The 22,597-nt window shown below is 34.4% G+C and overlaps 2 protein-coding genes across 9 annotated transcripts; one reads left to right on the forward strand and one right to left on the reverse strand.

Moving 5' to 3' along the window:
• Positions 1-5,548, reverse strand: LOC104113963 (uncharacterized). Of its 8 annotated transcripts, none has more exons than XM_070195698.1 (8): positions 5,360-5,548; positions 5,153-5,260; positions 3,537-3,650; positions 3,198-3,431; positions 2,394-2,543; positions 1,945-2,042; positions 1,351-1,561; positions 1-439 (listed from the first exon to the last, which is right to left on the reverse strand). In XM_070195698.1, the coding sequence occupies exons 2-8, from the start codon at positions 5,241-5,243 to the stop codon at positions 354-356; spliced, it is 984 nt and encodes a 327-aa protein (XP_070051799.1). In that variant the 5' UTR covers positions 5,244-5,260; positions 5,360-5,548; the 3' UTR covers positions 1-353. The 8 variants fall into 8 exon arrangements, with proteins under 8 accessions (XP_070051799.1, XP_070051798.1, XP_009622582.1 ...); XM_070195697.1 differs by having other exon boundaries at positions 3,198-3,440; XM_009624287.4 differs by having other exon boundaries at positions 3,198-3,452.
• A 13,770-nt stretch (positions 5,549-19,318) lies between these two features.
• LOC104090427 (stress-induced protein KIN2-like) lies at positions 19,319-20,220 on the forward strand. Its single transcript, XM_009595521.3, has 3 exons — positions 19,319-19,480; positions 19,757-19,825; positions 19,967-20,220. The coding sequence occupies exons 1-3, from the start codon at positions 19,424-19,426 to the stop codon at positions 20,039-20,041; spliced, it is 201 nt and encodes a 66-aa protein (XP_009593816.1). The 5' UTR covers positions 19,319-19,423; the 3' UTR covers positions 20,042-20,220.
• Positions 20,221-22,597: the final 2,377 nt, after the last annotated feature.

A 22,597-nucleotide genomic window follows, 5' to 3' on the forward strand; every position in this document is an offset into this window, starting at 1 on the left:
TGGTAGAAAAGATACAATTGTTTTCTATTTCTCCAATCTTAGAAAATATTAAAAGAAAATCAGCTGATCAACTCTAGGCTGAGCTTTTAGTGAAATGCCTACCACAAGAAACATGAAGCATAAGCTTCAGCAAAAACAGTTGGGCATCCACCAACTACAACCAAAACTGGAAACTACATACAAGAACAATAGCTCATCTATACTCATGTCACAACTTTATCAACTATCTTGTGCTGTTAGTTAAGCTTGTTCTCTCTAAACAAACAGAATGAACTGAACAATTTTGAAACCCATTCTCCATTAAGTATTTTGCGTTATCTTATAACAACGCTGTTCTGGAGATTTCTCTTGGTTCAGTAAGGTCGAAATTTTCTTGCAGCCCTCAACTGCTGTATCCGCTTCTTATCCTGCTCAAATTTGCTCTGCAGCACCATGATCTCTGTGCATAATACAAATGTGAACAATGATAAGTCACAAACAAAAGAAACAGGAAAAAAATCATATTGAGATTTTAATCTCTTGCACCAGGGGAAATTGGCAACTAAACAAATGAGAAGTACATTAGAGTAACATAGCAAGTTTCAAATTATAGCAGGTCCTTCAGATGAATGGATGGGTCAAGAAACAATCATTATTACTAGGACGATGTATCAGATCAGATTTACTTTGTATGACTTAGGTTCGATATAAAAATCAAAGTTGAACAGGGAATCCTACAGAGCCCTTGACGGGAAAAATGACAAACTGCAAATAGAACAATAGAAAGAATCAATAGGCAGTGAGACCAGAAAACATAGGCAACTTAACCAGTCCAATTTTTATGTGAATGAAAGATGATCCATAATTCCATGATAAAGGGAAAACAACTAGTAGTTCCACGATAAAGAGGGTTTAAATCTTGAACAAGCAAAATTGTGATACTATTTGAGGTGGTTTTCAAGAGGTAAAATTCAATGCTGTAGATTATTTCAGGCTCTTTCACTATCTGTCACGAAAGACAGAAACTGCTAAACCAATTCTGCATCAATTTATCAAAACAATGCTGGTTTTCAATCATCCTAATAATTTTTTTTTCTTTTGAGAATGTAATGAAGCAATGGACGGGCAGTACAACCCCAGGCAATATGCATCTTCAATTCAAGCTTAGAAACCACAACCTTTTCATCAGAAAATGTAAATACTTTTTCACCTCAAACTTAAATGTGATTGTTTGGATAACATCAAACTTTTGATTTAAACTTTTACCTTTTATAAAATATTTTTCTATAGGATAATCGAGGAAAACAAAGTCAATTTTGAACAATATGGAGCAAGAAGGTGTTGACAAAAGCAAAGATGCAGTAAACATACCATTTCTTTTTGCTTCTCTCTTCTGAAACCGGTAGAAATCTAATCCCACATCATTCTTTTTCTTTTTGGCCATATTATCCATAACAGCAGTCTGAGAAACAGAACCAACTGCAATTCCAGTTTCAGAATCCGTTGTCTTCTTCCTGCCTTTGTGGTGTACAACAACGGTCCATCCACCTTCAGCAGCACGGGCTTCTTTTTCTTTCCTTTCCTGTATGTATCAGAATAAAAAATATGATAATGGGAACAAAAACATAATTAGTCGTGGGCAAATCAGCATATACAACCATTAGAATATAAGAACATGATTAGTTGTGGGCATATGAATAAACTTCTATGACATGTCATTATGAGGTGGTCACAAGAAACAAATTCATCAGTACAGGCTGATGCAAGAAAGGGCCAAAAGATAAGTGCAAAACTCTTTAAAGACTCAGTCCAGCATTTTCTTTTAAATGAAAAAAAGCTATAAATACCATAAAAACTTTTTCCACTATGGATATGACAGCTCATGAAAATACGAGCATTCTCCCTATACTTCGAAAAAATCATTAACAGCAACAAATGGCATGATAATCTGGAAATATAGAGTACCTGTTCTTTTTTCGCCTCATGATCAGTTATAAACTCATCAATCCTTTCTTGCAACACCTTTATCCCTGGCCTACTCTGATAATAATCTGTAACCCACTCTGCACCCAGAAAAAGGAAATTGACTCTTTATAAGGCAATCAATCTAATTCATACTTTTTTCTAATATAATGTCATTTCTCGCTGCAGTTCATCTCAAAAGAATCATTTTTTCATATAGCAAGATGCCGAGAAAAATAACTCCTAACTTAAATAAAACTAGGCATGTGTCCATAATTTTTCAAAAAAGAAAAAGAAATATACAACAGCAAGAACTTCTAATTTGCCGTGAAAGATTTGAATGAGTTTCTCCATAACATATTTGATGAGGCAAATCTCATGTCAAATCACAACGAACATAACAACAGAAGCAACAGGAATTACTTTTATATGATATAAAGAGAAATTCATACTTCTCACTCCTTTAGAGTAATCCTCATCCCCTGAAGATAGCTCATAAATCTCTTCATCTTCAGCTTGTTCTGTCTTCTCAGACAAATCATCCTCAGCTATTGAAGATGGACGATCCTTCTCAACAATTTTGTGGGGCTCTTTTGACTTGCCTAGGGGAGATAGACAGTCTTGCAGAAGTTATAAATCATCAACATCAAATATTTTGTTTGATGAATAACATCAAAAGATTGCCAATAAATTAAAGCGTGTGATGGTTGTTGGGTATAATTATGAATTTATAACCTCACATACTTGTACAATAAGTAGGTTGCATATAACTGAAGCAAGTGTAATTCATTTCAATTGATATAAGTTATATTTCACTATCTTCCAGCATTTGGAGTGCTCTCTCCGTCAAACCATATGGTTTAAAAGTGCTAAGTGTTTCTAATGCAATACTCATAAGCTTTTAAATATTTTAATAGACTCCTAGGAAAGTACAAAACTGTTATTGTTTCCTTGAAAAAAATGTATTTTTGGGAAGAACAATCAAACTTCACTTCTTTCTCTTGTTCTTTGATCAGGTAAAGGACTTCACTTCATTATGTTCAACATGTGAAACTTTTCGATTGTTTAGATGCTAACATATTTAGACACTAAGGCATGCCAGCAAGTGATACACACCGCCTGCTTGAGAGAAAGTTTATTTACTTACACTAATTACTCAACATCGTTTAGTTCCTCACTTGTTTTAAATTTGACGTACATGATTAATAAATAAAGAAACAGAAATATGAAAACTCGAGAATCTATTTTCTCCATACCTTTTTGTCGTTTTGAGAAATCATTACCCTCAGTTTTCCCAGCTTTCTTTTCGCTTTTTCTCTTCTTTCCCTTCGATTTTCTTTTCTCCGGCTTATCAGGTTCACTCGATAAGGTATTTTCTTGACCAAGTCCATCCTCTACGTTATTAGATTGATCAACTACACCACTTTCAGCAAGTGTGTCATTTTTCCTCTTTTTCTGCTTTGATGATTTGCTCTTTTTCTTTTCCCCATCTGCATTATCTAAATCATCTTCTAAAAACCTCAATAATCATACAGGCCAATCCCAGCAATTTATGCTCCGAAATAAAATATTAATTAAATTTTCCAGACCACTACCTTTATCATATGATAGATGGCATTCATCTATTTCATCCTTGCTTCTTCTGTTTTGCAGTGTCAGTTTCTTCTTCTTCCTATTCTTTTCTTCTGTTACCTTAGCAAAATTTTCCTCTACAACAAAAGGGCATAAATCAGCATTGTTGTCAAGTAAATACTAAACATAGAAAAAGATGATGAATAAACAAGGAAATGAGTGAAGAAATCCAAAAGATCCTATAAGAAAAAACTTTGTTTCTAGTTCAACTAATCTTTGGGCTCTTTACTACAACATCTTGGCTCATCGAGACACTATAGATAATGTTGAACCCCATATCTATAATTACTGTCCTTTTTCAGGGCATCTATGAAGAGTGCTGATACTAGTGCATAGAAGACATTTGCTTCATACACAAGTGAGTGGTGAGCCCAGAAAAAATATATTGGGACTTTCATCCACCTGCAATATTCCTAAGAGGAAAAGAAAAGCCCCCTCTAGAGGAGATAGAGCCATATTGCAACTGAACCTCCCAGAGTTTCTTCATAAGACAAGACCTCAATATGGAAAACTGAATAAAAGCAAACAAGATAAACCTCATGGCAATGCCCCAGGGATTTAGTATAGTGGTAAGAGCACAACAATGATGGGTGGCACACATCACCGGTTTGAATCTTGCCACAGAATCTAGTATCTAAGTGGAAAAGTCTGTTTATGGCTAATAACCAGCATTCCTGGAAATTTCCAGGGAATTAGGATTTCAAGTTTGCTGTTGCATGTGGAACCTAATACTACTATGCTAATGAGTAGGAAAAGAAATGTTGCACAGCTCAATTATAATAGAATGAGGAAGCTCAATACTAATCCTGAAACTGAGTGTGAGCAAGTGGATAGGCTCATAAGTCATAATTAATTTGAAATGTTAAAGAAAACCTTTCCTAGTTCATTGAGATTACTAATTTGTGGAGTATATTGTGATGATTCTTCCATCTATAATTACTTGAAACTTGAAGTGTTGTATGCAACGAGCAGAAGTGACTGCTTGCCAATGCAAATAGTGGAGAAGGAGCAAAAATCCAATTATAGTATAATAGTGCTGTCGAGGAAAGTCTACTAAACTCAGTCTTCTCAACTCCTCGCTCAGATATAATATAGTATCTAATTACAGCACTTGACAATTTGCAGGTTCCTGAATGACAGGGATTTAAGATGGGGTGGTAGTTGCTGATTATTAGAGATACTGAGTTTATTAGTCAGTTTGAAATGTTGCTATGAAAAATCAGAAGCAATTGAATTATGCTTTCGACATAAACAAGAAGATGAAGATCAATTAAAGACCATACTGTTCAACCTATTAGGAACCCAAGCAGCAGTAGTAAAACAAATTCAGAGGCAGCTCGAAACCCTGAGAAAACAGCTTCGAATGTAATACTACTTCTCAACAAACTATAAAAAAGATTCTTTTTTTTCCACAGATTAGGTTGAATATGTTTCAATTGTTCACTATTATATTTATAACACATAGGTAAGCCCAATAGGTTAGCAGTGCACTGAGATTCAAACTCAAAATGTGACTTTGTTGCTACTTGGGGTTTATTAGTTGGAAGAAAGAGAAAGAGAGAAACTTTGGTAATAATACCATTTTGAACAAGGTTAGAGTTTATAGTCAGGGATTCCGCATCTTTGTTCTTCTTTTTCTTTAGCTCCTTCTGCAAGTCCTTGGCTCCCATCTTCCTCTCTTAGAAATCTGGATTCCAAATTAGGAAAAAATTATTCTAAAAAGAAATAGAAAAAAGGCAGAAACTTTACCATAGGAACAAAGTTAAACATTAACCAGAAACTTTACCGAGAACTGTAGAAGTAGAAGAAAAAGAAGACTTGAGCACTCCACTCAACGAGAATATGGGAGAGAGGCGGCAAGGCAGTGGACGGGGGAATCACCGGCGATTTCTTACAGCCGCCAAAGGCGCGGCGAGGTCTCTGAAAGTATTTAAGTTTGAGAGTTGTAGGAGACGGGAGACTGAAGAGATGATACACAGGGTATATGGAAATAAAATGTGAAAATAAAAAAAGTACACCTAAAGTTTTAATTACAAAACTTTTAACCCTCTATTCTACGAACACATACTCCATTACCCCTTTTTTTTGTTCTTTCTATTTGAGTTTGTCTTTGATTCACGAGATGTTTAGATTGGTTTTTAAGTTCGGTTAAATCAGCTTTTAAGTTTTTTAATTTTTTTTAGTATTTGACAAAGTCAAAAAGTATAAAATAAGTTTAAAACGGCTTAAAAAAACTAAAAGCAATTAAGTTAGGCAACCCCAACTTATTGTTTTTTGGCTTAAAAGTTATTTCTGCTGAAACGACACTTTTTTTAAGTCAATCAAAACGGGCTCTTAAGTGATGTAGTAGATAAAAATATAAAGTGTTGTTTTAAATAGTAAAATTAATTTTATAAATAAATAATTATGTGTTTGAATAGAGATAGTTTAAAGTTCGATAATTATAGGAATAAGAACGAAATGCACCCTGCTATCACTATTTTGAAGAAAAAGTAAAATAGGAGATTGTTATAAAATAAAAACTGTAAGTAAATAAACCGAAGACAAGTATAGAGAGAGATTGGTATATTATTCAACTTCAAACTCATGTACATAATGAACTAAAATCTCCTTTATTTATAGAAGAAAGGAAGCAGTTGCGAAGCTTTTTTTGAGCTGCTTGTAAGTTGTCTGCATGAGCTGCTTGCAACCTGCCTGTTTAATAAGAAGATGTTGCAAATCATTTCATTGAGTTACTTGCAACCTGCCTGCATCAGCTGCTAATAGATAAATTTCAATAGAGTACCAAACGGATAATCTTTTTCAGGAAGATTATCTATAGCAGAGTAATAAATGGACATCCACATTATAATTATTTTCATAACACTCCCCCTTGGATGTTCATTAAAATATATTGTGCCTCGTTAAAATCTTACTAGGAAAAACCCCGATGAAAAAAATCCTAGTGAAGGAAAAAGAGTACACATATTTAGTAATACGCAATTCTAGATGCCTCATTAAAAATCTTACAAGAAAAATCCCATGGAAAAAACTTTAGTAAGAAAAAAAGAGTACATTGTGTATTTCACTCCCCCTGATGAAAACCTTGTTCCAAATATTTAAGTCTTCGCATTCCAATCTTGTATATCATCTTCTCAAAAGTTGAAATTGGCAAAGATTTAGTGGACAAATCTGTTGGATTGTCACTTGAACAGATTTGTTGTACATCGATATCACCATTTTTCTGAAGATCATGTGTGTAGAATAATTTTGGTGAAATGTGCATCGTTCTATCTCCTTTTATAAATCCTCTCTTTAATTGGGCTATGCATGCAGCATTGTGTTCGTATAATATTGTGAGTTTTTATCACATTTCAACCCACATTTTTCTCGAATAAAATAAATCACTGATCTCAACCATACGCATTCCCTACTTGCTTCATGAATATCTATTATCTCAGCATGATTTGAAGAAGTAGCAACAATAGATTACTTTGTAAAGCGCCATGATATGACAGTATATCTACATGTAAACACATACCCGATTTGAGATCGAGTTTTATGGGGATCAGATAAATAACCTGCATCTGCATAACCAATATGATCTGTTTTACTTTTGTTAGCATTAGCAAGATACATACGTGCACCAATTGCACTAAGATAGAGTATTTCAGGACCAAGGAGTTCCTCATCCTCTTCTGGAGGTCAGAACGGATCCTTATTCACTTCAAGTGGTCGAACACCCATTTAGTGTACTTAATGGGCGCACTTTGTCCATGTAAAAGCGTTTTAAGACCTTTTCTGTATAGACAGATTGATGGATAAAGATCATTTCTGCTAAATATTCAACTTACAGACTAAGACAAAGTTTTTCCCTTTGGAGCTCTTCTGGAGTTCCTATGAGATTTATGTTATTAACATATACAGTAAGTATTACCACCTCTGATGTTATTTTCTTTGTAAAAACGCATGGACAAATGCCATCATTTATATAACCTTCATTCATCAATTTAGTGAAACGATTATACCACATGCGCCCTGATTGTTTTAAATCATACAAAGATTTTTGTAATCTAATTGAGTATATTTTTTGAGACTTTGAATTATATGCTTCTAGCATTTTAAATCCTTCAGGGATATTTATATAAATTTGATCAAATGAGTCATACAGGTTATGGCTTGCATCTAAATGGCATGACATCTTCAGGTGTCTGGACTACAGGTCTGATCCTCATAATCTTTTATAATATTGTGCACTATATTGTATCAAATATATCGTCGATGATCATTTTGTATAGGTTTGCAAGTGACATAACTTGTTGAGATCTCATCACTTTCTTTATTTTCAGGTACATGAACTTCTTCTGGAGTTTCATGAAATGTTATGTCATGGGCTCTTCTAGAGCTCATTATGATCATTTTGATCAATTGCTCCTATCATTTCCAATGATTGTTGCCTTTGGAACCGATCAGTTTACTACGCTTCATGCGTGCAGTAAACTTTATCCTTGAGGGACTTTAATTTTAATAGGAGCATTTGCAGCTGAAATATGATATTTAATTTTGGATCAGCAAATGCTTCTGCATTTGACTTGAATTATGTTCTAAGTGAGGATCATATTAATGATAATTCGATTCATATAGCATATTTTTCAGCTACTTATTCCATCCCACAAATATTTAAAAAACTAACTCATATCCCCAATCTTCTTTAGGAAACCTGTCTTTGTATATTGTGGTAGAGAAATTAATCATAAACCACACATCAAAAGTTATTAGATAGTAAAAATACTTGATTTCTGATCCTAAACTAATTGTGAGGGGAGGACTTATCATATTTTGTTGGTATGATGCATACAAGTATTGTTGTATGCAATTTAGAAAATCATAGACCAACACATGGGGCTTTGTTCTCATAAGCAATAGTTTAGCCATTAATAGGAGGTATTCAATGCTAAACTACCTTGGATATAAACGAGCATCATCAAGATGAACTATCTTGATTTTATAATCTGAAAATTATGCTCTTAATTGAGAAAGACAATTTCAAATGCCAAACTGCAGGTTGACAATAAACACGCATCTAACCATATCATATATGCATCTATAAGTGGTTCACATGATAGGTGAATGGGTCCATATTCACCTTTTATATATTCCAGAATTGAGGGGTTTTAGTCCCAACTTTAGATGGTATAATCAATTTATTATGAGAACGAGCAACACAAGAGAATTCTTGAAAAATCTTCTAGTTTTTCAGTATATGCTTATCTGAATTCTCAAATAGCTCATTTAAAAATGGCAAATGAAAACTTCAAGTTTATCATGGCATGTGCTAACTTTAAGTAAAATTCTGGTTTACTATGGCATAAACTTTTGCATCAATAAACTTCTGATTTATTGTGGCTACTTTCATATCAGTAAATTTCTGGTTTACAGTAGCTACTTTTGCCTCAGTAAAACTTCTGGTTTACTGTGACTGCTTTTGCATTAATAAACTTCTGGTTTACTGTGAAACATGATGTAGTACAAATTAAAGAATAAGGTCGGTAGCTTCTCACATATATATTATTTTACACCCTATGATTGTGGAAACATGAAGATTTTCAATCTTCCAATCATTTGTGGTCTCAATATGATAGTCATTTGTATCAGTAAACTTCAAGTTTACTACAACATATGTTTTGACCATAATCATATAATATGAATGACATATTTGTATATAAGCTTTTCGAGAGCCTTCATTTATTATCCACAATCTAATATTATTCGGACATTACTGGTGTCACGTGTCTTCTAGACAAACAGTTAGTTCTTCAGGAATTTTTGATACATTTTGTAATCAAATATTGCTCAGACACTTCTGGTATCACGAGAGAAAATCATAATCAAATAAATAATATAAAGACAATTCTAAATTAATAAATGTCAGAAATCAAGAATTTTAATATTTTTACCACCAATTTTGTGACAAATATCTCCTTCAAGGAGAACCGCCATTAACATATGAATATTTTATATTAAAGCGACAACCACATAGTCATTACATGAGTTGTTATTTTCTTCGGGGTAGTTAATAACAACTAATCATAATATATCAAAGATGTTTTACGTACAACAGGTACGTGTGGCAATGATCTTTATGCTACAAAAATAATATTTATATCCTCTATTATTCTACCTCTTCAGAAGGTGAATTGTGGTATTTCTTCATTCACTCCAGGGAATGAAAATGTGCTTCAAAAATAACCTTGAATAGCTCATTATTTTGTTTAAGCACAGAAAGACACTGCTTCAAAATATTTTTCTATTTCAAGAGAAAATTTTAATTGTGTTACTTCTTCAGGAGCAAATTTAAAATACGAAATATTGAGTATATATTCTCTCAATCATATTAACTCTTCTGGAGGTGAATTGTAATATATTTACATCAAGAGCACGTTCATATTTACAACTTTATTAATATTATCACATTTACTTCAGGGAATGGATTAATATTTATAAAAAATTCTCATCCTTCAGGAAATCGAACATAATTATCTGAATACGCATTAATCATATCAAATTGTGATACTTCAACCTCTTTTAAAATATTTACTACTTCATGAGCAAATCGAGGCGTGCATGTAATATAGAGAATATTTCTCTAGCCTATCTTTAATTGTAACCATAAAAAGTCTAAATTATCACTTCTGGTGGTCATACGCATATACCACTTCTGGTGGTTAACAAAATTTAGTTACAATGAGATATACGAAACATAATCACTTCTGGTGGTTGTATATTTCTTGCAAACTCTGCTGGACTTTAAGTGGATCTAACAATGTTATCTACTTTGTAATCCTTTATTAAGATAATAAGGATGAAAACAAATACCAAAATAGGTATTGTATACGTAATATATAACCAAGGAAGCGATGATAAAGATATTAAAATATAAGCAAAAGGCTCAAATTAAATTACACAAATTTGGCCACTCTAAATGTAAGTGATATCTACATCACTGCTGCCAAGAAGAAAAAGTCACCACCTCAAGGATATAATCTGCCTTATGATGCTAGGAATGAACAAGATCTAACCACGGACGTAAGAGCGTCGCCTTACATCGAAGATGAACACTGAAATAGAAATTAATAGGAGATGAACAAGTTCGAAGTAAGTGCTCAAAATGGCAGAGTCTCGTGCTGATAACGTGTTGTAAAATAAAAACTGTAAAGTAAATAAACCGAAGATAAGTATAGAGAGAGATTGATATATTATTCAACTTCAAACTCATGTACATAATGAACTGAAATCTCCTCTATTTATAGAAGAAAGGAAGCAACTGCGAGACTTTTCTTGAGCTGCTTGTAAACTGTCTGCATGAGCTGTTTGCAACCTGCCTGTTTAATAAGAATATGCTACAAATTATTTCATTGAGTTACTTACAACCTGCCTGCATCAGCTGCTAGTAGATAAACTTCAATAGAGTACCAAACGGATAATCTTCTTTAGGAAGATTATCTATAGCGGAGTAATAAATGGACATCCATATTATAATTATTTTCATAACAGAGATGAAATTATAAAAAAAAAAAAAAAAAAAGGTCTATCACAAGCTTTAGGTTTATAATACACCCAAAGCAAATGTTACAAAGCAAAGTACCATCATGAAAAAGAGGAAAGCCGAATGTCATAGTTACATTAGCATGTCATAACAAATTTTTATGATATAATATAACCTAACTAAGGGTGTCTTTAGTACGAGGGAAAATATTTTTTGAAAAATATTTTTCAATTTTCTCATGTTTGGATGACCTAAATATTTTGAAAAATATTTTCTCTATCAAGAGAAGGGAAAACATTTTTCAAAACTCCTTCTCAAACTTTCTCACCCTATTTCCCATCCCCACTAATACCCACCAACCCATCCCCGGCCTAAATAAAAATATTATTAATAGTACTTTCTTTTCATATTATAGATAGATTTTTTTTTTATTTCAACAAAATAAGTATTTTATTTTCATGATGTAGAAAAAGTATTTTCTTTTATTTCAATAAAATAGATACTTTATTTTCATGTTGTAGAAAGAGTACTTTCTTTTTCAACCAAAAAAAGAGTATTATCTTTTTAGTTATGGAACACAAATTTCAACGTTGTTTTTGCATAAAAATATAAAGTAGCACATTAGTTCTTTTGGGTTTGTGTGAATTTTTAAAGACTTGGGAGAAGAGGGGGAGGGAGGGGTGAGGAGAATAGCATAAAAAAATATTTTCTACTCTTAACCAAATACTAAAAAATATTTTTCGGAAAATATTTTCCACTCACTAACCATATAAGAAAAAATAAGTGACAAAACCACTCATTTTTCATGAAAATATTTTCCTTCATACCAAACACACCCTAATTCTTATTCATACTGAAGACGCAACAAACACAGTTAGGTAATTCTGTAAATTTGGAGAAGAAAAATGTAGATGATCCATCGACTCCATCATTAAGTTGCGTAATACTTAAATTTGATTACCCCAATTTTGGGAACATATAGTTGATTCTTCTACTACGCGCAAGTTAATAGTAATTTCTACTAATTAATACTACTCCATAATTCTCACAACGAAATTTTATAACTGTCAAACAAATAGTTTTAGAGCCCGTTTGGACATAAGAATTTTTTTTCTTTTTTTCAAAAAAAAAATACTTTTTTTCGAAATCAGCGTTTGTTCATAAAATTTCCAATTTTCACTTGAAGATGCATTTTGGGAATTTTCAAAAATTTGAAAAACTGCAAAAAACTATTTTTCAAAATTTTCATTCAAATCACTCACAAAACTTAAAAAACAACCCAAAATTATATTCATGTCCAAACACAACTCTAAATTTCAAATACCATTTTCACTTGAGAACTTTTTTTCCCCTATTTTGGAATTTTACAATTCTTATGTCCAAACACTCATTTAGTATCTTGTGCTTATTTCTTCAAAATTCAAGTGTGGTACTACTAATTATTACAAACATAATTTGTAAAATATAATTGGTATCTAGATGTATTTTAGCCTTAGTACTATAGTACAATGTTATAACTGTTGGGATGGTAAGCTTGTGTAGCTTAAAGAGGGTGAATGAGAAATGGAGAGAAAATGAAATATTTGAGTTTCCCTCATTGGCAAAGGGATAGTGTCCCATATTGGAGGAAGAAAAGGCTTTTGATGGGTATATATATAATTGCTCTTCTTCTAGCTTTTAAAGAGTTAAGAAAAAGGCAAGCCTCGCGTCGTCGTCGCTCGCTCGCTCGGCTTCGGCTTCGGCATTCGGATTCGGATTCGGATTTGGTCAACGATTGATTGATTAATCTTTTTGGACAAAATTCCTTTCAATTATTTAATTAATTAATTAAATAATTAACGAAAAATTCAATCTAGAATAATCCATGACCCGCGACCCGATCTGGTCAAGCCTATTTTCTTTCCCGAATTATTTTATATCTATTTTCCCGCAATATTTCAAACAACATGTTCCAACAGCCATGGCTATTTCCGAAAGGTTGCAAACCTTTTTAGAAACAATATCAGTAACTCTATAAATATACTTTGAATCCCAGAATCTTTCCTTACAAAATTTTCTAATCTTCTTCTTCTTCTTCTGCACAAAAATTCCAGTGTGTTTTACAGCTTTCGAGTGGCTCGTTGTTCACCGACGTTTTGGTACCAACACTCCGTTGAGTTAAATCGTTCTATCCTTGGGAGGATATATTCTAGCACCTCGGTTACTTGAGGGGAATAATTTCCTTAAGGACACACTATGTATTCAGTGGGCTCGATTTATTCCTATACTGATTTTCCAGAATTTATTTCGTTAAACAAGTATTACTAACTTTCTGTATCGTTTATATATTTCAGAAAGTTTAATGGTTTAATTATTTATTACGGCGATACAGATTTATAACAATCTTAAGGAAATTATTTTATTATATTCTGTATTTTGTTTGTGGAGATTAAAACCTGTGTGGTTTTCTACTCCTTCTGAATTTTACTATTCTGATTTGAAGATATAAAAAACTTCATCAGAGTATTGAAATTCATAAAACGATTTGAACAACATAAAAACTTCATCGTTTTCTGTGAAACAGTATATAAAAACTCCGGTTTTATTTATTATACATACTATTTTTTGTTAATAACAATATAGTTTATTGTTCCGATTTTGCCATTAATTGAACTCTTCTGTTATTTACAGTGAGAAATGGCAATTGATAACGAAAATTCTTCTGCGACTGTTGCGTCAACGACGATAGCCTCGTCAAGCCGGACTGTTGTTCCACCGGCAGAGAAACCGGGGAAATTTTCCGGAGTCAACTTCAAAGGATGGCAGCAAAGGGTGTTCTTCTGGCTTACCACACTTGGTATGCAGAAATTCACTAGTAAAGAACCTCCAGTGCCTGCTGCGTACATGCCGAACAACGAGAAATTCATGATTGTTGAGGCGTGGAAGCAGGCAGATTTTCTTTGCAAAGGCTATATCTTAAGCGCTTTAGAGGATGACTTGTACAATGTATACCGTGCAATGAATACTTCAAAAGAATTATAGGACACACTTGAAAAGAAGTACAAGACTAAAGATACATGCTTGAAGAAGTTCGTGGTTGCCAAGTTTCTAGACTATAAAATGATAGACAACAAAACTGTTGGAACCCAAGTTCAGGAGCTTCAACTTATTTTTCATGACCTTATTGCTGAAGGTATGGTCGTGAATGAAGCATTTCAAGTGGCTGCAATGATTGAAAAATTACCTCCATCATGGAGAGATTTTAAAAACTATCTTAAGCACAAGCGCAAAGAAATAAAGTTGGAAGATCTTGTGATTCGTCTCAAGATTGAGGAAGACAACAAAACAGCCGAGAAGAAGTCTCGTGGAAATTCAACGATCATAGGAGCTAATATCGTTGAGGAGACTGCTCCAAAAAGTAAGAAGAGAAAGAGGTCTTCTGGACAGACTAAGGAGCAGAACAAAAAGAAATTCAATGGCAGCTGCTACAATTGTGAAAAAATCGGTCACAAAGCCCCTGATTGTCGTCTCCTGAAAAAGTATAAGAAGAAGGGACATGCCAACATAGTGGAGAAGAATGATGACATTGATGATCTGTGTGCAATGCTTTCGGAATACAACCTAGTTGAAAATTCGAAGGAGTGGTGGATAGACTCTGGAGCCACTCGACATGTTTGTGTTGTCAAGGAAGCATTTGCGACTTACTCTACTGCTGGTCCCGAAGAAGAGCTTTCCATGGGAAATACTGCAACAACCAAGATTGAAGGTTATGGGAAGATATTCCTGAAGATGACTTCCGGCAAGGTGTTAACGCTCAACAACGTTCTTCATGTTCCTACTATTAGGAAGAATTTAGTTTCTACTTCTTTGCTTGTTAAGAATGGATTCAAATATGTATTTGTTTCTAATAAAGTTGTTGTAAGCAAGAATAAAATGTATGTTGGAAAGGGCTACCTCATAGAGGGCCTCTTCAAACTAAATGTAATGTTTGTTGACAGTATGAATAAAATTTTAGCTTCTTCTTATTTATTGGAGTCAAATAATTTATGGCATATTCGTTTAGGATATATCAATTACAAAACCTTGCGGAAGTTAATTAATTTAGAAGTATTGCCTAAATTCGAGTGTAATAAATCAAAATGTCAAATATGTGTTGAGTCTAAGTTTGTACAACATCCTTATAAGTCTATTGAAAGGAATTCAAATCCTTTAAACTTAATTCATACTGACATTTGTGATATGAAATCGACACCATCTCGAGGTGAGAAAAAGTATTTTATTACTTTTATTGACGATTGCACTCGATATTGTTATGTTTATTTACTTAATAGTAAGGATGAAACAATTGAAGTATTTAAGCAATACAAGAATGAAGTGGAGAATCAATTGAATAAAAAGATCAAAATGATTAGAAGTGATAGGGGTGGAGAATATTAATTTGCATTTGCAGAAATATATTCGGAATATGGAATTATCCATCAAACTACCGCACCTTACACACCTCAATCCAATGGAATTGCGGAAAGAAAAAATCGGACATTAAAGAAAATGATGAATTCTTTATTAATAAGTTCCGAATTACCGCAGAGTTTGTAGGGCGAAGCTATCCTTACAGCTAACCGAATACTCAACAGAGTACCCCACAGCAAAACGCAATCTATTCCATATGAAAAATGGATAGGAAGAAAACCCAACTTGAAATATTTCAAAGTGTGGGGGTGTCTAGCAAAGGTACAAGTTTCTTTACCTAAAAGGGTTAAAATCGGACAAAAAACTGTTGATTGCGTTTTTATTGGATATGCTACAAACAGCAAAGCATGTCGGTTTTTGGTTCATAAATTCGATAATCCCGAAATTCACGTTAATACGGTAATGGAATCAGATAATGCTGAATTATTTGAAAGCATCTATCCGTAGAAAACTGAATGTGAGTCGTTAAGTGAAAGACCTAAACGGCCTCGGGAAGAACCAAAGAAAAATACTCCAAGTATAGAAGATCCAAGGCGTAGCAAACGTCAAAGAACATCTACTTCCTTTGGACCAGATTTTGTGACATTCTTTCTTTAAAATGAGCCTCAAACTTTTAAAGCAGCTATGTCATCTTCTGATTCAACGTTTTGGAAAGAGACAATCAATAGTGAGATTCAATCAATTTTGTGTAACCATACATGGGAATTGGTAGATCTTCCTCCGGGAAATAGGCCTTTAGGTTCGAAATGGATCTTTAAACGGAAAGTGAAAGCTGATGGCACTATTGACAAATATAAGGCAAGACTTGTTGTCAAAGGTTATAGATAAAAGAAAGGCCTTGATTACTTTTACACGTACTCGTCAGTAACGAGGATAACATCTATTAGGGTGTTAGTGGCACTAGCGGCCGTGTATGATCTTGAAATCCATCAAATGGATGTTAAAACAGCTTTCTTAAATGGAAAACTAGAGAAAGAGATTTACATGGAACAACCTGAGGGTTTTGTGGTTCCTGGTAAAGAAAATAAAGTGTGCAAACTTGTTAAGTCGCTTTGTGGACTTAAACAAGCACCCAAACAATGGCATGTCAAATTTGACCAAACAATATTGGCAAGTGAGTTTAAAATCAACGAGTGCGACAAATGTGTTTACATTAAAAACACTCCAGGTCATGAAGTCATTGTTTGTTTATATGTTGATGACATGTTGATAATGAGCAAAAACATGGCAGATATAAATGCTACTAAGCGCATGTTGGCTAGTAAATTCGATATGAAAGACTTAGGAGTTGCTGATATGATCTTAGGAATCAGCATTCACAAGACTCCACAAGGTCTAGCATTATCACAGTCTCACTACATTGAAAAGGTACTTGACAAGTTCAAGTATTTGGATTTCAAAATTGCCAAGACTCCAATTGACGTGAGTTATGCACTTCAAAAGAATGAAGGTGAAAGTGACTCACAACTGGACTATACAAGAGTATTGGAAAGTTTGATATATATCATGAATTGTACGCGACCAGATATAGCATGTGCTATTAGTAAACTGAGTCGGTTTACAAGTAATCCCAATCACATACATTGGATGGCAATGAAACGAGTTTTGGAGTATCTCAAACATACCCAAAATTACGCTTTGCATTATAACAAATATCCCTCCGTGATCGAGGGATATAGTGATGCAAATTGGATCACTGGATCATCTGAAGTTAAATTCACGAGTGGATATGTTTTCACAATTGGGGGTGGAGCAGTGTCTTAGAAATCATCCAAACAAACATGCATCGCCCGTTCTACAATGGAATCTGAATTCATAGCTTTAGATAAGGTCGGTGAAGAAGCTGAATGGCTCCAGAATTTCTTGGAACATATTCCATTTTGGCCCAAACCTTTGGCACATATTTGTATTCATTGTGATAGTAAAGCGGCAATAGGCAGGGCAGGGAGCGTTATGTATGACGAAAAATCTCGTCATATACGACGGAGACACAATACCATTAGACAACTACTCTCTAGTGGTATTATCACAATTGACTACGTAAAGTCAAGAGATAATGTGTCGGATCCACTTACAAAAGGCCTATCTAGAGAGGCAGTTGAAAGATCATCAAAGGGAATGGGGTTAAGGTCTAGGACAAATCATCATGGCGGTAACTCTATCTAGCAGACTGGAGATCCCACGAGCTAGGTTCAAAGGGATCAAACAAAGTTATGAATGACGGTTCAACATTGTCAAATAACTCAACCCGTTCTCGTGATGAAGACAATGTTCAGAAATCGAGGTAAAGCATTAAGGTTTTTTGATGAGTCAACAAAGCTTAAAGATTTTTTAATGATTTGCTAAGTCTGGCAGGATATGACCAGATAGTGTGTCTATAGGATTACACGTTTAGAAATCACCTATGTGAGTGTGAAGTGTAAGCCGCTTCAAGGGAAATGAAAGTAAAGGCCCATTCTCTAAGCACTCATGAAACCAGGAGGTGTTTATGGCTGAAACGAACACAACCGTGAGAACCATAGATGATTAAGGATTGATTGTGTGACTTATGTTGTCTAGGTACAATTAATTCTTGCATGTAAAATACACACGCGTCCGGGCATTCCTTTATTTTATAGCCATTCTCCATTCATGTGGGGGATTATTGGGATTGTAAGCTTGTGTAGCTTAAAGAGGGTGAATGAGAAATGGAGAAAAAATGAAATATTTGAGTTTCCCTCCTTGGCAAAGGGACATTGTCCCATATTGGAGGAAGAAAAGGCTTTTGATGGGTATATATATAATTGCTCTTCTTTTAGCTCTTAAAGAGTTAAGAAGAAGGCAAGCCTCGCGCTGTCGTCGTCGTCGCTCGCTCGGCTCGGCTTCGGCTTCGGCTATCAACGATTGATTGATTAATCTTTTTGGACAAAATTTCTTTTAATTATTTAATTATTTAATTAAATAATTAACGAAAAATTCAATCCGGAATAACCCGATCCGGTCAGGCCCATTTTCTTTCCCGAATTATTTTAAATCCATTTTCCCGCAATATTTCAAACAACCTGTTCCAACAGCCATGGTTGTTTCCAAAAGGTTGCAAACCTTTTCAGAAACAATGCCAGCAACTCTATAAATATACTTTGAATCCAAGAATCTTTCTTACGAAATTTTCTGATCTTCTTCTTCTTCTTCTACACAAAAATTCCAATGTGTTTTACAGCCTTCGAGTGGCTCGTTGTTCACCGGCGTTTTGGTACCAACACTCCGGTGAGTTAAATCGTTCATCCTGGGAGGATATATTCCAGTAACTCGGGTACTTGAGGGGAATAATTTTCTTAAGGACACACTGTGTATTCAGTGGGCTCAATTTATTCCTATACTGATTTTTCAAAAATTATTTCGTTAAACAAGTATTACTAACTTTCTGTTAAATTTATTTCGTTAAACAAATATTACTAACTTTCTGTTTTGTTTATATATTTCAAAAAGTTTAATGATTTAATTGTTTATTACAGCGATACAGATTTATAACAATAACTAAGTATACTTATTCGAATCTTTTTCCATGATATGAAAATTAGAGTAAATTACACTTTAACTTGAAAGACTAGAAACTTATCCGAGTCTTAAGAACCTACCTCTTCTATTTTTTGGTTTTTAACCACTAAAAGACTAATTTTTCGCATCTTCTTCCCCCTATTGAGGCCTAGAATGTGTCGTAGCCTTCAACTTATAATAACAAATGTCAAGCACTGAATGGGTTTCAAGATCTATAAATACCCAGTCTGTCTAAAAGAACACATCAACAAGCAATTCCAAGTTCTTCAAAAAAATATATAGTTTGTTTTCTCTCAGTCTATAACACTATTTGCTCAATTTTCAAACACAAAAATAATCATGGATAACTACCAGAAAATGAGCTACCAAGCTGGCCAAGCCAAGGGCCAAGCCCAGGTAATATATATGCTATATTTCTTGCACATTCACTTTCACTTAAAAACATGCTTGCCAATAGCTAGATAACATGTGGTGACGAAACTAGAAATTCTAACAAGTGAAATTAAAAAAAATATATACAAGAATGTCATGTATGCGACTTGAACCTGCAACATACATCAATTTTTGAATCATCTTGGTGGCATTTTGTTATGTCTAAGAAATTCAACAATTCATATTTCTGACTATGTAGCTCTGGTTTGATAACACGTGATATATATTGTTATGCATCAGGAAAAGGGTAACCAGATGATGGACAAGGCTGCAAATGCTGCACAATCTGCTAAAGAAACAATGCAGGAGGTTTGGCCATTGTTATTCCATTATTTTGTTGTGTTCCATAATATACATGACTAAAGTGTAACTCATATAATTTTATACGTAGCTGATTTATAAGACAAAAAGTTACTCATCATGTGTTATATTTGGTTGACAATTTTATAGGCGGGACAGCAAATGCAGGCGAAGGCACAAGGGGCGGCTGATGCAGTTAAAAATGCCACTGGCCTGAACAAATGAAGATCCTATTTTATACTTTTAGGCTGGGCCATAATGGGCTCTTATTTTTCTTTCCCACTTCAGAATTTTTAAGTTTTTGTTTTCATTTCAAATTAGAGACGCAATTTTTGTTGTTGCTTAGGATTGAGTATTGTTTCTCTCTTCTTTGTTTCACTAATAATACATAGTTTTTGGTTCTATGTGTAATTTCCCTTCTTTGCATTTCTCGCATTCACAATATGATCTTCTTTGTTTAGCACTTTTAACTTATTGAAGTTCATTTTTTTTTTTTTTTTGGTTTCTCACTCGGTGTTCGGTATTCACATTGGGACCCGACCAAATTCAGATTCACGTCGGGAAGTCCCACATTGGGGGAAAAACGCTACCTAACAAAGGTAACTCCATACCCATAGACTCGAACCCGAGACCTCTAGTTAAGAATGAATGAGTACTTACCACTCCACCACAACCCTTGTTGGTTGAAGTTCAATTTTAACAACTCTTTTGAGCTATATCTAAGATATATTTAAACTTTTAAAATTAAAAGTAGGATATTCATGATAAACCATGTGATAAATATTGGTCCGGCCGCAACATTCGATAAAATTGGAGTGTTAAAATGATCATCTTGAACAAGGATGATACACACAAATCGTGATAAATAATGCAAATTATTATTTTCCTCGTATCAAAATTGGAAAGGTATTAAATCAAAATTCCTTTAATTCAGGAACTCAAAAATATCATATTGCAAAATGTGCAAAGCAACTAATTTCGACAATTACAAATCTTTCTCAGTGGACAGTAGCATAAGGATAGTCGAACGAAATACTGTACAAGTAGTGTTTGATTCAAAAGTAGGAGAAATTTTATCGCGTTTCTTTTTCGTGTTTTTTTTTTTTTTTTGGGAAAAAGTGAAAAGAATTAATCACTTGGAAGCTTTTTCAGCCATAAAGCCACTAGTCAATGTTTTGAAAATTTATAATACTACTCCAGATGTGTTTTTCATTTCGTGCAAAACATATCTGTGATTATGTTTGGTTGTCTTTTTTATTTATAAAAAATCAAATATTGTTAAACACTTTTTGAGGACTAACGCCAAGGTTCATCTACAAGTATCAATGTTAAATAATGTTTTTTAAAAATAATTGTTCCAGGAGCAAATTTTTGCGACGTATTTATTTTTTGTGAGCATAATTATCAGAATCACAATTGACAAAATCAATTTTAGATAATTCGCACAAACATAGTAATGTTAGCTCAGGTGAAGAAGGAAATGGAAGAATTGGTACTGTTGGAAAATTAAAGTTTAAGCTCCCGTTTGACCATAAAATTTGAAAGTTTTTTTTCAAATTTTGTTTCAAATATCTATTTATTTACACATTTCAACCATTTGTGATAGATTTTGAAAATAACAACAACAACGATCCAGTAAAATCTCACGAGTGGGGTATGGGGAGGGTAGTGTGTACGCAGACATTACCCCTACCCCGAAAGAGTAGAGAGGTTGTTTCCGAAAGACCCTCGGCTCAAGAAGACGGAAAAGATGATAAGGGAAGGGACAATATATTAGTACCATCAAACAGAAACCAAAGAAATAATTTTAGCATCATAAGAACTAGAAAATGCAATAACAAAACCTGAAAATAAGCCTGATGCTATGAAAACGTAAGGATAGGGAGAACACAACATAAACCCCTAGTAGTCTAAGACCATCCATATCGAACTAGCCTCACCCCTGGACTCAACTACGTCATAACCTACAACCCTAATACTCGATCTCCACACCTTCCTATCAAGGGCCATGTCCTCGGAAATCTGTAGCAAAGCCATGTCCTATCTAATCACCTCTCTACAATACTTCGTAGGCCGCCCTCTACCTCTTCTCGTCCCCGCCAGGGCCAAACTCTTGCACCTCCTCACCGGAGCATCAGGGCTCCTCCTCCGCACGTGCCCGAACCACTTGAGTCTCGCTTCCCGCATCTTGTCATCCATAGGAGTCACACCCGCTTTCTTCCGAATAACTTCATTCCTAATCTTATCCATCCTAGTATGCCCGCACATCCACTTCAACATCCTCATCTCTGCCACTTTCATCTTCTGGATATGAGATTTCTTAACCGGCCAATACTCCGCCCCATACAACATGGTCGGTCTAACCACAGCTCTATATAACTTACCTTTGATTAACAGTGGCACTCTCTTGTCACACATGACTCCTGATGCTAACCTCTATTTTATCCACCCACCCATATACGATGTGTGACGTCCTCATCAATCTCTCCGCCTCCCTGGATAATCGACCCCAGGTACTTAAAACTACTTCTCTTGGGGATAACCTGTGCTCCAAGCCTCACGTCCATGCCCACTTCCCCCGACTCAGCACTGCACTTGCATTCCAGATATTCTGTCTTGGTCCTGCTCAACTTGAAACCCTTAGACTCAAGGGTGTGCTTCCAAACCTCCAACTTGTTGTTAACACCGCCTCGCGTCTCATCAATCAGAACTATGTTGTCAACGAATAACATACACCATGACACCTCCCCTTAAATATAGTGTGTCAGTGCGTCCATCACC

The sequence above is a fragment of the Nicotiana tomentosiformis genome, chromosome 2 (assembly GCF_000390325.3).
Source record: "Nicotiana tomentosiformis chromosome 2, ASM39032v3, whole genome shotgun sequence".
NCBI lineage: Eukaryota > Viridiplantae > Streptophyta > Magnoliopsida > Solanales > Solanaceae > Nicotiana > Nicotiana tomentosiformis.